The sequence below is a fragment of a genome, unplaced genomic scaffold (genome assembly GCF_019419815.1).
Source record: "Pyrus x bretschneideri cultivar Hongxiangsu unplaced genomic scaffold, Pyrus_bretschneideri_v1 Contig104, whole genome shotgun sequence".
In the NCBI taxonomy this organism is placed as follows: Eukaryota; Viridiplantae; Streptophyta; class Magnoliopsida; order Rosales; family Rosaceae; genus Pyrus; species Pyrus x bretschneideri.
In genome coordinates, this window is record NW_025999396.1 from 447501 (window position 1) to 466549 (window position 19049).

The window sequence follows — 19049 nt, forward strand, 5'->3', positions numbered from 1 at the left end:
CTTACAACAGTACGAGTCCTACTTGCACTTGCAGCTAACAAAGATTGGAATCTATACCAAATGGATGTGAAGAATGCTTTCTTGCATGGAGAGTTAGATCGGGAGATCTACATGATGCAGCCAATGGGCTTTAAAAGCGAAGCTCATCTTGAGTACGTGTGTAAGTTAAGGAAAGCACTCTACGGTTTGAAACAAGCACCAAGAGCGTGGTACGGTAAGATTGCAAAGTTTCTAACACAAAGTGGTTATTCAGTAACACCTGCAGATTCCAGCTTGTTTGTCAAAGCCAATGAAGGAAAGCTAGCTATCGTGCTAGTGTATGTGGATGACTTGATCATAACCGGTGATGATGAGGCAGAAATTCTTCGGACGAACGAGAATTTATCAGTCCGTTTCCAGATGAAGGAACTTGGCCAACTCAAGCACTTCCTTGGTCTAGAGATTGATCGCACACAAGAAGGAATATTTCTTTGTCAGCAAAAATATTCCAAAGATTTATTGAAGAAGTTTGGAATGCTCGAATGCAAGCCAATTTTGACACCGATGGAACCAAACGCCAAAATGTGTGCACATGAAGGAAAAGATTTGGAAGATGCGACAATGTATCGACAATTGGTAGGTAGTCTGATCTACTTAACCTTGACTCGACCTGACATTTCTTATGCAGTTGGTGTGATGAGTCGGTACATGCAAAATCCAAAGAAACCTCATTTGGAAGCAGTTCGACGAATACTGAGATATGTGAAGAGTACAATTGACTATGGTCTTTTGTACAAGAAAGGTGAAGACTGCAAGTTAGTTGGTTACTGTGATGCTGACTATGCGAGAGATCATGACACCAGGAGATCAACAACTGGGTATGTGTTTAAGCTTGGTTCTGGAACCATCTCTTGGTGTAGCAAGAGACAGCCAACGGTATCTTTGTCAACCACAGAAGCAGAGTATAGAGCAGCAGCAATGGCAGCTCAAGAGAATACATGGCTGGTACAGTTGATGAGTGATCTACATCAACCAGTAGATTATCCAGTACCATTGTACTGTGATAACCAATCGGCCATTCTCTTGGCGGAAAATCCAGTCTTTCATGCAAGAACTAAACATGTGGAAGTGCACTACCACTTTATCAGAGAAAAGGTTCTACAAGAAGAGATTGAGATGAGACAGGTCAAGACGAATGATCAAGTTGCGGACTTGTTCACAAAAAGTTTAAGTACAGGCAAGCTCGAAAATTTTCGCTGTCTGCTCAGCACAGTGCAAAGAATGAGAGCTGACATTGAGGGGGAGTGTTGAGAATCAATGTCAGCCCAAAACCATAAGTAATCCATAACCCAATCTAAAGTCAAAGTCCATATCTAGTTTGATGATGTAATTGCTTACAATTGCAAAGTTAGGCAATGTTAGGTATGGTTGAGTGGAAAAAATTAGGTGCAATTAATGGGTTTTGTGTGGTAGTAAATAATCTTAGTTTAATTAAGTGTGTGGTGTAGCTTTAATTTGGTTTGCTATAAATACCCAAGTCCCCAAGCATTGTACATCATCCAAGGAAAAACAAAGCCTAGAGCTAAATAAGAAAAGCTTTGCTAATTAGTTTGTTTTGTGAGCTTTCTTTAAGAGTGTGCTCTATTTTTTTTCTTCTTGGAATCATTAGAGTTATCTTGGATACTCTTCTTATTCAACATTGATGACACATGGCAGCAACTAAGTGGCTAAGTTTTCCACGTGGGATTAGCCAACATGCCAGTCCAAAGACATTTGTCATGTTATTAGTATACTATGTGGAAAGTGACTAGATGAGGTAGCCATTGTGCTAAACAAAGGTAAGTAGGAGGTGGCCTTTCTTTACACGTATACGTATTATAAAGTCTCATAAATTTTGGCAAGAACCAAAGTTCTAGATTTGATATGGGACGACTTAGTATTTCTTTATTCATTCCCATCCAATCCAGAAGGGGTTTTTGGTTGGATAGGTTGATTTTTTTATATTGCTGAAAGTTTGAATGGCCAATTTGATTTGTGCCTCTTTTTACGCGTATGGATATTTACAAGTTTGAAGGGCCAATTTGACTTGTGCCTCTTTATATGTGTGTATATATATTAAACCCTAGTGGTATAGATATCTACAGTTTCATGCATTTGCATTAGGTTAGTACACCTCCTGCAAACATTGTGATAAGACTCCAGCATTCGTATTATGATGACACATGTATACCAAGTGTCGAACCCTAATACTACATAGCCATGCGTCAATTTCGTAAGTGTTCCATTTGTTTTCTTTATCCCATTCTGAATAGTTGTCAGGTTAATCCGGAAACCATCTTTGCCGGATTCCTTTTATAAAGATCTCGTGATCATAACTGTTCATCGTATATTGTATAGTTAGAAATTATTTTAAATTTTCAAATTAAATATAAATAGTACCTAATTAAAATTGATCGCACGATATACGATGAACGGTCACGATCACGAGATTTCTAGGATTCCTAGAAAAAGGATCGGTTGTGCAATTCAGGAAACCATGCAAAAAAATATGTGTGTGTGTGTGTATAAATATTTATGTCTATATTTTTATATATTTATATATAGTAAGAGAGATTAGAAAAGATAAGAGTGGAAGAAATACATGGTATTTAGACGTGATCAAGGAGCTTGTTCAAGTACGTAGAGTTTAGTTATTTCGGTAGTGATGTAGATTTTCGGTTTAGCTTTGGAATTCAGGTAGGGAAAACATGACAGACCTTTAAGGAAATTGATTTTATTAAATTTCGTGAAGTGTTATAATATTTTTTATTTTTTTTATTGATTAATGTGGTTGGATATTATTTGGCTAATTGCTTTAGTTGAGTGTTTACTTGTTATTGGTTATGGAATTATTGCTGAAATGTTATTTGTTGAGAATATACTATGATATATGTGAAAGATGAATGACATTATTTGTTCATCATTCATGTTGATGTGGTTGGAACTTTAGTGTTGAGATTGGTCTGGAAATGAAGGTAATTGGAAAGGATCTTTTGTGTAGTTGAATCTATTAATTGTGAACTAGGTCCCAGGCAAGCCCAGTTTGCACATTAGAATAGGATATCAGCGAGATAAATTGTCGATGTGGGCTGGAGATCAATGAATTAGATAAGATGACTAACAAAAGGGGTATGAACTCGGGATATCTTATGGGGGTTAATTTGTATAATAGAATATTCGAACCACCACTCTAGTCGTAAAATGCACGGTATGGGACGTACAGGTCCACGTGCTTTATTATATGAGTTAACGGGAATAGTTGAAGAGGTTGCATTGCATTCATGCATTGTTATCAATAATAATTTGATATTTGGCCATATGATTTCATGACACTTAATTTAATATTGTCAATTGACTATGATAAGGTTATGTCTCTACTGAGCTGTTGAAACTCATCCCTCTATTGTTATGCAGATTTACGAACTAGACATTCAAAAAGGTAGGCAAGATGAGATCGGATTAGTTGTGAGAATAGAATGTTTATTCATCTTTTTACTACAGAATTTTAAAAAGTTCTTAATTTGTATAAGAATCATGAGTTATTTTATAAGAAGAAATTTATTTTCCAACCCGTTTCAATTTCCTTTTATTTATTGAGTTTTTAACTCACGTTTCGGATTCGGGTTCGAGTTTTTATTACCGACCCTGAGTTCAGGGCGTGACAGTGCTAAGTCGACTTACTAGCATTCTGACCTAGTATATATTACTAGAAATCTAGTGTACTTGTGACTTCCTGAAAGAACAAAATGGCAGCAAGAAATAAAGTATTTTCAACAGTCCAATAGGTATTTTAGATGCATGGTGCCATAGCCCTTGAAAATCCGCTTTTGGAATTGAGAAAACGCTTATGGCAAAATATGTGCAACATTGGAAGTCGATTTACGATCTTCGTGAAGAGAAATTTCTCAACTTTAACTGTTGTCAAAGTAAGTGGAGTTTTGTTTTTATTTTTCATAGTTATTTTCAATGTTTTCCTTGTCGTGACTCATACAAATGCAATGCGAAGAGGGAGTAGGGATAAAATCTTAACTCAGTTCGATTCTTAGCACACGTTCTAGTTTAGCCAATGATCACTCTTTTTGTACTTGGATGTCTTTGGTGATCCTTTAGTATTTATTATTCTAATCAAGAACAGGATTCCTGAGATTAATAAATTTCGAGTAACAAATGAAATTCAATCAGTTAACAACAATATAGTCCTTCTTGATTATCATCTTGAATCATATGTGATCAATTATACTTTACATTAGATGGCATGAGTACTGGAATCGTAACTTCGGAGGTCTTCCACTTTCACTACATTAAATGACAGTTTTGCAGTTTTTACTATATCATGGCATTTACCATGTGTGTAACATCCCACATCGCCCAGGGGACTGATCCTTAAATGTATATTCCCATCCTACCTAGCACGAGGCCTTTTGGGAGCTCACTGGCTTCGGGTTCCATAAGAACTCCGAAGTTAAGCGAGTAGCGCACGAGAGCACTCCCAGGATGGGTGACCCTCTGGGAAGTTGCTCGTGAGTTCCCAAAAACAAAACCGTGAGGGAATGGTAAGCCCAAAGCGGACAATATCGTGCTACGGTGGTGGAGCGGGCCCGGGAAGTGGTGCCACCCGAGCCGGGATATGACAATGTGCCCTTAGCCCAATTTTCTTGACACTGCAAAAGTGGAACCCTAGCGCTCATATAGAAAAACCCTACCTCAAAACCCGACTACAATACCTCACACAATCTTTCTCCCCCTCTAAGCTCCAACGATGGCAGAGATAAGAGTAGAAAGCAATTAGAGTGGAAGATTTCCAAGGCTAAGATTCCAGTACTTATGCCATTTAATGTAAAGTATAATTGATCAGATATGATTCAAGATGGAAATTAAGAAGGATTATACTACTGTTAACTAATTGAATTTCATTTGTTACTTGATTTTGTGGCTTTATGTTACCATTTATTCGATATGTAGGAGAAGAAAATTAATATCATTATTTTCTTATCTTTTTATTTTTTTTATTTATTTATTTTTTTTTTTTGACCTTTTTATTTGGGAAACTGTGTTTTTGTTACTTTGTTATTATGTTTGAGAGGAAGGGAGTTTATTTTTAAGATAATTTAACTTTGTTCTTTGTAGTTCTTAAGATAATTTAACTTTGTTCTTTGTAGTTCGATGCGGATAAAGGTTTAAATCTCTAATAATGATCATTTGGAAAGAATTGAAAACTCATTATAATTATGTCGATGTATATTTCAAAAAATCATACCCAGTTTTCTGTCTTAGTTACGTTTGCAGACTATGGTCTTTTGTTTCAACTGATTTTATGATTTTTTTTTTTTTATCTTTTTGGTTTTGTGCTGAGTGGACTTACTAGCATTCTGACCTTATATATATTATTGGAAATCCTAGGGTACTTGTGACCTCCCGAAAGAACAAATGGTAGCAAGGAAGAAAGCATTTTCAATAGTCAAAGAGGTATTTAAGATGCATGGTGCCACAACCCTTGAAATTCCACTTTTGGAATTGAGAGAAACCCTTGCAGAAAATATGGGGAAGATTGGAAATCAATTTATGATCTTCTTGAAGAGGTATTTCTAAATTTCAACTGTTGTCAACTTAAGTTAAGTTTTGTTTTTATTTTTCGTAGCTAATTTCAATGTTTTTCTTGTCGTGAGTCATACAATTGCAGTGTGAAGAGAGCGTGGGGATAAAGCTTAACTTACTTTGATTCTTAGTACACGCTCTATTTTAGCCAAAGATCACTCGTTTTGTACTTAGATGTCTTTGGTGATCTTTTAGTATGTCCAATGATAACAGATTATCCTAACCAAGAAGAGCATTCCTGTGAAAAATAAAATTCAAGTAACAAATGAAATTGAATCGGTTAACAACATTATAATATTTCTTGGTTATCATCTTAAATCATATGTGATCATTTATACTTTACATTAAATGACATGAGTAATGGAATCTTACCTTTGGAAGTCTTCCACTCTCATTATATTAAATGGCACTCTTGTGGTTTTATTATATCAGTCCAATTACCCTGTGCCCTAAGCAATTTTCTCGACATTGCAAAAGTAGAACCCTAACACTCATATATAAAAAACCCTACCTCAGAACCCGACTACAGCCCTTCACACAATGCTTCTCTCCCTCTCAACTCCGACAATGGCGTAGATAATAATGGAAAGGAATGAGAGTGGAAGACTTCCAGATGTAACATTCCAGTACTCATGCCATTTACTGTAAAGTATAATTGATCAAATATGATTCAAGATGATAATAAAAAAGGATTATACTGCTGTTAATTGATTGAATTTCGTTTGTTACTTGATTTTGTGGCTATATGTAACCATTTATTTGACATGTAGGAGAAGAAAAGTAATATGATTATTTTATTATCTTTTTTCTTACCTGTTTATTTAAGACACTGTGTTTGTGTTACTTTGTTATTGTCTTTGAGAGGAAAGGAGATTTTTTTTTCTTCAGATAATTTAACTTTGTACTTTGTTGTTCGATACGGATAGATGTTTGAATATGTAATAGTGATCATTTGAAAAGAATTGGAAACTTGTTGTAATTATGTCAATGTATATTTTCAAAAAACCATACTCAGGTTGCTGTCTCATCTGCCTTTGCAGATCATGGTCTTTTGTGTCAACTGATTTTATGATTTTTTTTTCTTTTTGGGTTTGTGTTGAGTAGACTTACTTTCTAACCCTGTATATATTATTGGAAATCCTAGGGTACTTGTGACCTTCCGAAATAACAAAAGTCAGCAAGAAAGAAAGCATTTTCCACAGTCCAAGAGATCTTCGAGATGGATGGTGCCACAACCCTTGAAACTCCACTTTTGGAATCGAGAGAAACACTCACGGCAAAATATGGGGAACACTGGGAATGATTTATGATCTTCCTGAAGAGGTATTTCTCACTTTCAACTGTTGACAACTTTAGTGGAGTTTTGTATTTATTTTTCGTAGTTAATTTCAATGTTTTTTTTGCTGTCGTAGCTCTTACAAATGCAGTGTGAAGAGGGGGTGTGGATAAAAGCTTAACTCAGTTTGAGTCTTAGCATACACTCTATGTTAGCTCACTCTTTTCGTACTTGGATGTCCTTGGTAATTTTTAGATTATTCTAACCAAGAACAGCATTCCTTAGAATAATAGATTTCAAGTAACAAACGAAATTTAATCAATTAACAACAATATAATAATTCTTCATTATCATCTTGAATCATATCTGATCAATTATACTTTATATTAAATGGCATGAGCACTGGAATCTTACCTTTGGAAGTCTTCCACTCTCATTACATTAAATGGCTTTCTTGCAGTTTTATTGTATCAGGCCAATTACTCTGTTCCCTAAGCCCAATTTTCTCAACGCAGCAAAAACAGAACCTTAGCGCTCATATAGAAAAACCATACCTCAGAACCTGACTACAACCCCTCACAGAGTCTCTCTCTCAGGTTGTGCTCCGACAATTGCAGAGATAACAATAGAAATAGTGCACTAAACATTAGAGAGTCTGATTGAGTCTATATGTGAGAGTTTTCAACACAATCGTGATTCATTAGAGTCTTGTGATTTGGAGTGCTACTATTACAAGGATGTTGTCGTTGTATTCTGGGAGACAACTGCTGATCAACCATGAGCACCGTAGTGGATGTAAACTTGTCTCAAGGACAGAATGCCTAACATTGGCCTAGACCGTATTTTTAAGTTTTTTCTAATCCATTATGTCATTTTCATTTAACAATGGTTACTTATATATATGCATTACTTTGATATATAATTGCATGTACTATTTTTTTTATTTTTTTATATGATTTAATATAGCAATTACACCCTTTTTGTCCAACACTAAAAGACAAGACAAGGCCCAATTACCCCTAAGCCTAATATGGTGGATGAGAGAAGAGAGAGAAGGAGAAGCAGATTAACTAAATAGAAAACCTAGATGAGTGGTATTATGTAGAATTATGACTTCTTGTATTGATGTGTATAAAATATTACAATATATATGAAGTAATATTAATCCCTCTTAAAATAGGAATCCTACCCTAAATATAATTGAAAATAACAATTCTATACGAAGAGGATTCTGGATCAATTAAGGATAATCTAACAACCTCTCATTCTTTTCGTAGTTTGGTACGTAAAGTCTTGGTAGGAATATGATAATTTGTTGGATAAATTGACTAATGCTTTTCGTAGTTTACCCTTCAATGAGAACCACGTAAGTCAATTAGAATTTTTCATTGATTGTATTCAATAATTTGTTGGATATTAAAAAAAAAAAAAAGAAAAAGGAAAAGTGTGATAGCCCGTTCCGAAAATTTTAAAACGTACACGTGAAAAGACGATTTTGCCCCTAGTGTGATTTCTTTTCGTTGTGTGGCTGTTTTGGGCTTGGTGTGGCTGGTTGTGGACCACACACACACTCTCCCATATTTTCCCTCACCCTTTCCCATATCCCTACACCTGTCTTGCGCCATTTCCCTTCCCATTTTCATAACCTTTGTACGGACACACACACAAACACACCAAATCTTCATAGATCGAAGAAACAAAGTACATATCCATGCTCGTGAGGTCCGTGGGAGTCCAACCATACCCATTTCAGGTAAGGTTACCTTCGTTTCCACGTCGAACTCGAGATACCCGATTTTTGGCACTGTTCATGCACACGTAATTTCTTATGTTTTTGGGAATTTCAAGCTTGTAGGAAGCTTGGTGAGGTCCCTAGGAGGCTCGGGGTAGTTCGTTGGAAGGTTTTGGAAGTCGGGATAGTGAGTTTCGAGGTTGGCCGGAATTGGTGGAGTTTTCCAGGTGAGATCCCGTGGATTTTAGCACTTGAAAGTGGTATGATTTTGTTCCTCTCATCGTAAGCTTCAATTTGGTACCAATTTTGTGAAATTTGGTTGAAAAACGAAGAAGATAGGACGATTTAAAGTTTTCCCGATTTTCTGGCGCCAGCGACGGCGCCGGAGCCTCGCCAGAGAAGATGACGGAATATTCCGTCAAAATTGACGGAATATTCCTAACGCCGTTGACTGAAACCGTTAAAGATAATGGAATATTCCTGACGGCGTTAACTGACGCTGTCAGCATGCCAGGCACGTGTGGCCGTGCCTTGGCCGACGCGTGGGGGCACGTGCGGCGGTGGAAAATTTTTCTAAAAATATGGGGATGTTCCTGAGGTTGAGTAGATCACGTTGGTGTATTCATACACCCCATTTGAGCATTGTATGAGAAGTTATTTCATAAAGTTGGTTATGTGCTTTAAAATTAACGTTTTTATAGTTGTTTCGCATATAGGCGAGACCTATCCCGAGGACGAGCGTGATCACTCGAGGCAAGGGGGTTACGACCCTTCTACTTACTAGTGAGTGGGCTTTTGGTTTTCCATAAATACCTATATACTTATACTTTTCCCAGAAATTGGTTTGAAACATTTATTCGTTTATATGCCATGCTTTATATTGCAATTGTTTATACATTATTAGTGCATATGTATATAGATGTATGTGGGTGCTGTGGACGCACAGGTAAGTGCCAGGTGAGTATGACTTATGTTATGTTTAGTAGTGTTTTGAGATGCTTAGAGAGCTCATAACCTGCACCCCGGTGTTAGTGCTCCAGCCCATAGTCGGGCACAGTCCTTCACGTGATGTTCACCTCCCACACCACACGCTCATCTTGGATCCAAGTTAGGTGCACAGGCTTGTCGTACATACCACTTTAGGTGGTTCCGACTCGTAGGTGACCCGCGATTATTCGCCCAGCCTTCACGTGATCGTAGCACTTGAGCGTATTTATATATTACACCCAGGCCTGTCGTACAGACCACTTTAGGTGGTTCCGACTCGTGTGCAGGTCTAGCTAGTGAGATAGAGATTTGAGCTCTAGATTCAGCCGTACAGGTCACGTTAGGTGACTCCGACTGACAAATTATATGATATTGATATGACATTACCTGGGCACTTGCATTTTACATTGAGGTTTTGGCATAGCATATTCCTGAGCATGATATATATATGTATATATATTCTATTTTCTGGGGAGTATACAGGTTTTACGGCGAAGGGTTAGAACTTATTTATTAATTTGGTTTTCGAAAAGCTTTGTTTTTGCCCACTCACACTTTTGTTTTGCGCCCCTCCAGGTTCTAGTTGGCTAGCACGTTTGGTGGCTTCCCTGAGGATTTTCCCGGCATATCTGACAGACTACCACCAGTGTAGGACCACCTTCGGGTGTGCTTTTGTTGTATCGTTTCCTTCTAGATTGTATTAGGCTTTCATGCTCTGAACTTAGGGTTCACACTTACTCTTGCACTTGTTCGTTATTACCTTGTGTAAACTAGTTTTCATTTATTCATACTACTTTTATTATTATTTTATTAGCTTCCGCACTGTGCACATGGTTACGTCACTTCTACGTGACGGCCAACATGCCCTGATCTCGATCGGGGTGTGTCAAAAGGACACGCCAATCGATTAGATTAACAATTCTATACGCAGAGGATTCTGGATCAATTAAGGATAATCTAACAACCTCTCATTCTTTTCGTAGTTTGGTATGTAAAGTCTTAGTAGGAATATGATAATTTGTTGGATAATTTAACTAATGCTTTTCGTAGTTTACCCTTCAATGAGAACCACGTAAGTCAATTAGAATTTTTCATTGACAGTATTCAATAATTTGTTGGATATTAAAAAAATAAAAAAATAAAAAAGGAAAGGGACACACCAATCGATTAGATTTTTTTCATTGGCTATATTCAATGATTTATTGGATATAAAAAATAAAAAAAATAAAAAAGAGGAAAGGACCACACCAATACTGTAATACGTCTTAGAGAGTAGTGGTATGAATATTGATCTGATCCAGATCTTAGCTTCTGCGAAAGGGAAGAAAAGAAGTTGAGATGAATAGATGAAAATTTCAATGTGTTCGGAATACGGAGTGGTACACCATGTATTTTTATACAAGTGGTGAGATTCTTGTGTTAAAAAAATTAATAACATAAAAAATAAAATTTCTCACCACTTACATAATAACACATAATGTACCATCTATATAACTCACTTTGACTTTCTAGTCCAATTGGTTGGTAAATACACGTGAAAATACTCATTATGAAAACGTCACCTGGACAAGTTGTAAACCTGATGATGAGACCCGAATCCCACTTAAATGTGTATTATGTTCTATAGAGTCTCCTAAGATTTTTTTTTTTTTTTTTAAATGATAATAGACTAGTAGTACTCTTTTAGGATAACTAGAAGGTGTGACAAAAATTAGACGTTTGGCAAAAGCTTCTTGTTATAAACTTTGAAAAGGGAGTTATTTTTACCTACTTTTTTTTTTAATTTATGACCAATGGTGTGTAAGTGGAGAAAAATGTGTTATTTATTATTTTTCATCTCAAAAGTATATTTAAAAAAAAATAAAAAAATAAAAAAACTGAATTGCTTATGAGACTATCTATAAAGTGAAAAGCATTAGCCAGAGTCAGTTTCACGTGCCAAAGAAAAGTTGACCCACATTTTCTATAAATAGCACAGGATTGAAGTTGGCTTTCACCACACGAGTAAGACCTCGAAGCTGAGCACTTTCCGAGTTTTCGGTAAAGACCAAAGAGAGAAGATGAGTCCATTAGAACGAGCAACCAAAAAAGGGCATGCGGTTTTTGTCCCATACCCAGCACAAGGCCATGTTAACCCCATGATGCAATTGGCCAAGTTTATTCACTCAAGGGACTTCCACATAACCTTTGTCAACACCGAGTTCAACCACAACCGTTTAATCCGATCAAAAGGTCCCGACTCCGTTAAGGGTCTACCGGACTTTGTGTTCGAGACCATACCAGACGGGTTGCCTCCTTCGGATAAGGATGGAACCCAAGATGTTCCAACTTTATGTGACTCCATTAAGAAAACTTGTCTTGGTCCGTTTAAAGAGCTGGTGACTAAGATCAATTCCTCATCTCAAGTGCCACAAGTTACTTGCATAGTTGCAGATGGTACCATGACCTTTGGGAGCAAAGTTGCTAGAGAATTAGGCATTCCGGAGGTTACGTTATGGACGGCTTCTGCTTGTGGCTTCATGGGGTACTTGCAATACAGCGAACTTGTCAAACGTGGCATTATTCCGTTCAAAGGTACTTCTTTAATTTCCATTTTTTTTTTTACACTTTTGTCGTTAATCAGTTTATTTATGTATATGAACATTTTTGTATACATAAATTATCATGACACACTTGAGTTAAATCATCCACATCCTTCCCTTCCAAGTGCATATTCCTTTGTTTATCCAGGAAGATGATTCTTTAGTCTTTCCAGTGTTCCCTCGTACCTTCTCTGCACTCCAGCGCTCTTATCTTCTCTGCAATCCAGCATGTCCAAAGGATAAGATAACCCAGACTTGACACTTTGTTCTTTCCTGTGTACCTTTTATATTCTTGTGTTCATTTTGATTTATTATTAATCATGGAGCTTATAGATTCTGGTCCTGTTTTCTAGTGTGTGATTGGGTCTAGTCCAGCATCACATCACACTACTAATAGAAGCGGACCAGTCTAATAAACAGGTTGCCAAATATAGTACATCAATGCGTTAATTTTATTCAGAAATCTTTTCTGCCACGTTATTGGGGAAGATTAATCAATTTGTAGTGATCACTTGGTTTGATAAAATCAATCTTAACTTTGTAAGAGGCAGTCCTGACCGAGTTGAAATGATTGTCGGATTAATTATGGGATTTTGCACATAAAACTATGAGATCTCTTTTTTTTTTTTTTTTTTTTTTTTTATCAACTAACCGTCAACATAATTATCTATCATCACACATGCTTCACCTTCCATGCATTTCAGATGAGAATTTCATGCATGATGGCACACTCGATACACCAACTGATTGGATCCCAGGTATGAAAAATGTTCGGCTCAAGGACATCCCAAGTTTCATTAGAGTTACTGATCTCAACGACATAATGTTTAATTACTTGGGATCCGAAGCACTTAACTGTTTGAACTCTTCTGCAATCATCTTCAACACATTTGACGAATTCGAACGCGAAGTGTTAGATGTAATATCGACAATGTTCCCCAACATATACACCATCGGCCCCCTTAATTTGATTGGCAGGCATTTCCCCGAAATCAAGTCACTTAACTCAAACTTATGGAAAGAAGACACAAAATGTTTGGAATGGCTTGATAAAAAGAAACCCAATTCAGTTGTGTACGTCAATTATGGCAGCGTAACGATGATGACAGGCCAACATTTGATTGAGTTTGCATGGGGGCTGGCAAATAGCAAGCACCCATTTTTATGGATAGTTAGGGCTGACGTGGTAAAGGGCGACTCACCAACGTTGCCTGAGGAATTTTTGGAGGAGATTAAGGATAGGGGTTATATTACAGGTTGGTGTGCACAGGACCAAGTGTTGGCTCATCCATCTGTTGGGGCTTTCCTAACACACAGTGGTTGGAATTCTACCATTGAAACTATATCTCATGGTGTGCCAGTAATTTGCTGGCCTTTCTTTGCGGAGCAACAAACGAATTGTCGGTACTCATGCACAACGTGGGAGATTGGAATGGAGGTGAGCCCTGATGTGAAGCGCCATGAAATTGAAGTACTTGTTACGGAAATGCTGGAAGGAGAAGGAGGGATGAAGATGAGGGAAAAGGCAAAGGAATGGAAGAAAAAAGCTGTTGAAGCTACTGATGTTGGAGGATCATCGTACAATAATTTTGAGAGATTGCTTAAGGAGGCACTCCAACTTGGTGAATGACTTACTATGGGTCAGGAACACGTTTGGTCCCTTTTCCTGAACTATCATATATGCTTTTATTTACCAGGGATTTATCTTATTTTCATTTAGTATTGTCTTTTAATGTTTATATTTGGTAATTTGGGTCTCAGTTTCTCTAGTTTTTATAGCCCTTCACTATAAATAAACAACTTCACGTGTCGAAGTTCATCCTTGTCTTCTGTTATGTCTCTAATTTTATATCTTCTTGCTTCCCTCTATTTCTCTCGTCTATCAGTATGTGATGCACTCAGAAACCTCAAATGCATTGGCTTGGTTCCATTCAAATTTATTCATTTTCTTGGACAATTTTGTCCTTTGCGTGTGTGTTGACACCGGAATTTCATAAGCATGAATCGCAAGTTCAAGCATGCAACCAAAAATTCAAGTTGATCTACAAGGCGATAAATGGACCCAAGGCAATACCTCTTATTGGTGTATAATTGTAATCATTATGTTTAGAAAGACACATATCCATATAATTGAGGTATATGTAGAGCTCAAGTGAGTGACTCATCCAAATGTGTTGTGTGTTGTGTGTTGTGCGCTACTCAATATGTCTTGTGAGGCGCACTAGACGAAGACAACAACAAACAGCACAAAGAAACATCCTAAGTGAGCAAGTGGCCTGTAGAGGAGGGATTTCTCAGTTTCAACTGTTGTCAACTTAAGTGGAGTTTTATTTTTATATTTCGTAGTTAATTTCAATGTTTTTCTTGTCGGGACTCATACAAATGTAGTGTGAAGAGGGGGTGGGGATAAAAGATAAAAAAGTTTGATTCTTAGCACACACTCTATTTTAGCCAAAGATCACTTTTTTTGTACTCGGATGTCTTTGGTGATCTTTAAGTATTTTCAAAGATGATAGATTATTCTAACCAAGAACACCACTCTTGAGAATAATAAATTTAAAGTAACAAACGAAATTCAATCACTTAACAATAGTATAATCCTTCTTGATTATCATCTTGAATCACATATGATTAATTATACTTTACTTTAAATGGCATAAGTATTGGAATGTTACCTTTGGAAGTCTTCCACTCTCATTACATTAAATGGCTCTCTTGCAGTTTTATTATATCAAGCCAATTACCTTATGCCCGAAGCCCAATTTTCTCGACATTGTGAAAGCGGAACCCTAGCGCTCGTATAGAAAAACCTACCTCATAATCTGGCTACAACTCCTCACACAATCTCTCTCCCTCCCTTTAACCTATGACAATGGTGGAGATAATAGTAGAAAACAATGAGAGTGGAAGACTTCCAAAGGTAAGATTCCAGTACTCATGCCATTTCATGTAAGTACAATTGATCAAATATGATTCAAGATGATAATCAAGAAGGATTATACTGTCATTAATTGATTGAATTTCGTTTGTTACTTGATTTTGTTGCTTTAGGTAACCGTTTATTCGACATGTAAGAGAAGAAAATTAAGGTCATTAACTTTTTTTTTTTTTGGTTACCTTTTTATTTGGGAAACTGTGGGTTTTTTTTTTCAACTGATTTTATGATTTTTTTTTTTTTTTTTTGGCTTTTGTTCTGAGTGGACTTGCTAGCATTATGACCTGGTATATATTATTGGACATCCTAGGGTACTTGTGACTTCCTAAAAGAACAAATGGCAGCAAGAAAGAAAGCATTTTCAACAGTTCAAGAGTTCTTTGAGATGCACGGTGCCACATCCCTTGAAACTCCACCTTTGGAACTGAGAGAAACCCTCACGGCAAAATATGGGAAAGATTGGGTATAGATTTATGATCCTTTTGAAGAGGTATTTCTCAGTTTCAACCGTTGTCAACTCAAGTGGAGTTTTGTTTTTATTTTTTGTAGTAAATTTCAATGTTTTTCAGTTTGTGACTCATACAAATGCAGTGTGAAAAGATGGTGGGGATAAAAGCTTAACTTAGTTTGATTATTAGTACAAACTTTATTTTAACCAAAGATCACTCTTTTTGTACTTAAATATCTTTGATAATCTTTTAGTATTTCCAAAGATGATAGATTATTGTAACCAAGAACAACATTCCTGAGAATAATAAATTTCAAGTAACAAACAAAATTCAACCAGCTAACAACAGTATAATCCTCCTCGATTATGATCTTGAATCACATCCGATCAATTAGACTTTACATTAAATGACATGAACACTGGAATCTTAGCTTTGGAAGTCTTCCACTCTCGTTACATTAAATGGCTCTCTTGCAGTTTCATTATATCAGGCCAATTACTGTGTGCCTTGAGCCCAATTTTCTCGACGTTAGTGGAACCATTACACTCATATAGAAAAACCTTACCTCAAAACCCAGCTACAACCCTTCACGCAGTCTCTCTCTAAGCTCCAAAAATGGCGGATATAGCAATAGAAGCAATGAGAGTAGAAGACTTCCAAAGGTAAGATTCTGGTACTCATACTGTAATGCATAATTGATCAGATATGATTCAAGATGATAATCAAGAAGGATTGTTGTTAATTGATTGAATTTTGTTGTTACTTGATTTTGTGGCTTTAGGTAACCATTTATTTGACATGTAGAAGAAAATGAATATCATTTTTTTAACCTTTTTATTTGGGAAACTGTGTTACTTTGTTATTGTCTTTGAGAGGAAGGGAGTTTTTTATTTTTTATTTTTTTAAGATAATTTAACTTTGTCCTTTGTAGTTCAATACAGAAAGATGTTTGAATCTATAAAAGTAATCATTTGGAAAGAATTGAAAACTTATTATAATTGTTAATGTATATATCCACGAAACCATACTATGGTTGCTGTCTCTGTTGCCTTTGCAGAATATGATCTTTTGTTTCAACCGATTTTATGATTTTTTCTCTTTTTGGGTTTGTGATGAGTAGACTTACTAGCATTCTGACCTTGTTTATATTATTAGAAATCCTAGGGTACTTGTGACTAGCAATAAAAATGAAAACATTTTCAACACTCCAAGAGGTCTTTGAGATGCATGGTGCCACAACCCTTGAAACTCCACTATTGGATTTGAGAGAAACCCTCATGGGAAAATATGTGGAAAATTGGGAATCGATTTATGATCTTCCTGAAAAGGTATTTCTCAGTTTCAATTGTTGTCAACTTAAGTGGATTTTTGTTTTTATAATTTCGATGTTTTTCTTGTGGTGACTAATACAAATGCAGTTTGAAGAGGGGGTGGGGATAAAAGCCTAACTCGATTTGATTTTTAGCACACATTCTATTTTAGCCAAAGATCACTCTTTTTGTACTTGGATGTCTTCAGTTATCTTTTAGTATTTCGAAAGATGATAGATTATTTTAACCAAGAACAACATTTCTGAGAATAATAAACAAATTTCAAGTAACAAACGAAATTCAATCAATTACAACAGTATAATCCTTCTTGAGTATCATCTTGAATCACATCTAATCAATTATACTTTACATAAATGGCACTACAATCTTACCTTTGGAAGTCTTCCACTCTCATTACCAGCTCTTTTGCAGTTTTAGTATATTAGGCCAATTACCTTGTGCCCTAAGCCCTATTTTCTCGACAATGTGAAAGCGGAACCCTAGCACACATAAAGAAAATCCCTACCTCAGAACCTGGCTATTACCCCTCACATAGTCTTTCTCTCTCTCCCCCTCTGAGCTTCGACAATGGCGGAGATAACAGTAGAAAGCAATGAGAGTGGAAGACTTCCAATGACAAGATCTAATGCTCATGCCATTTAATGTAAAGTATAATGATCACGTTTGATTCAAGATAATAATCAAGAAGAATTATACTATTGTTAACTGATTGAATTTTGTTTGTTACTTGATTTTGTGGAAATTTTCCAGCTTTCTTTTATTTATTTATTTTTTTTTTACCTCTTTATTTGGGGAACTATGTTTGTGTTATTTAATGTAAAGTATAATTGATCAGATGTGATTCAAGATGATAATCAAGAAGGATTATACTGTTGTTAACTAATTGAATTTTGTTTATTAGTTGAAATTTATTATTCTCAGAAATGTTGTTCTTGGTTGGAATAATGTACCATCTTTGGAAATACTACAGATCATCAAAGACCTCCAAGTATAAAAAAAGAGTAATCTTTGGCTAAAATAGAGCGTGTGCTAAGAATCAAATTGAGTTAAGCCTTTAACCCATGCCTCTCTTCACACTACATTTGTATGAGTCACAACAAGAAAAACATTGAAATTAACTACTAGAAATAAAAACAAAACTTCCCTCAAGTTGACAACAGTTGAAACTGAGAAATACCTCTTCGGGAAGATCATCAATCGATTCCCAATCTTTCCCATATTTTGCCGTAAAGGTTTCTCTCAATTCCAAAAGTGGAGTTTCAAGGGTTATGGCACCATGCGTCTCAAAAACCTCTTGGACTATTGAAAATGCTTTCTTTCTTGTTGCCATTTGTTCTTTCGGAAGTCACAAGTACCCTAGGATTTCCAATAATATATACAAGGTCAAATGCTAGTAAGTTCAATCAATACAAACCCAAAAAAGAAAAGAAAAAACATAAAATCAATTGAAACAAAAGACCATAATCTGCAAAGTCCACTAAGACAACAACCTGAGTATGGTTTCTTGAAAATATACATTGATACAATTATAATAAGTTTTCAATTCTTTCCGAATGGTTGCTAGTACAGATTCAAACATCCATCCATATCGAACTACAAAGTACAAATTTAAATTATCTTTAAAAATAAAAATAATAATAAAAAATAAAAATAAAAAAAACTCTATTCCTCTCAAAGACAATAACAAAGCAACACAAACACAGTTTCCTAAATAAAAGGCAAAAAAAAATGAAAAAAAAGAAAAGAATGATATTAATTTTCTTCTCCTACATAAATGGTTACCTAAAGCCATAAAATCAAGTAACAAAAGAAATTCAATCAGTTAACAACTGTATAATCCTTCTTGATTATCATCTTGAATCATATCTGATTAATTATACTTTACATTAAATGGCATGAGTACTGAATTGTTACCTTTGGGGATTAAAGAGCCAATTCCCTAGGGGATTAAACCCACGGTGAATTGCTCTAGTGGAATGCCTTCTCAAGTTAATCAATAAAATTATATAAAAAAAAAATAAAAATAAAAAAAAAACCATTTATGTTGTAAACATTGGTGGCTGACCACTAAATGATGTAATGAATGACTATATCAACCGCTTTAGAACACTGTAGCTTAGCTGGCAGCAAGGCAGCAAGCACTA

General features: G+C 35.9%; 1 protein-coding gene across 1 annotated transcript; it reads left to right on the forward strand.

The window, feature by feature from the left end:
* Positions 1-10539: 10539 nt before the first annotated feature.
* LOC103954501 (linamarin synthase 2-like) lies at positions 10540-14245 on the forward strand. The gene is made up of 2 exons (XM_009366333.3): positions 10540-12182; positions 12895-14245. Exons 1-2 carry the CDS (start codon positions 11669-11671, stop codon positions 13818-13820), a joined length of 1440 nt encoding a protein of 479 aa, XP_009364608.1. The 5' UTR covers positions 10540-11668; the 3' UTR covers positions 13821-14245.
* Positions 14246-19049: the final 4804 nt, after the last annotated feature.

Excerpts from the sequence above, each read along its gene's own strand:
- LOC103954501 (XM_009366333.3), top strand. The coding sequence starts at position 11,669 with ATGAGTCCATTAGAACGAGCAACCAAAAAAGGGCATGCGGTTTTTGTC. Across the intron at positions 12,183-12,894 it reads TGGCATTATTCCGTTCAAAG|ATGAGAATTTCATGCATGAT; the intron begins GTACTTCTTTAA and ends CATGCATTTCAG.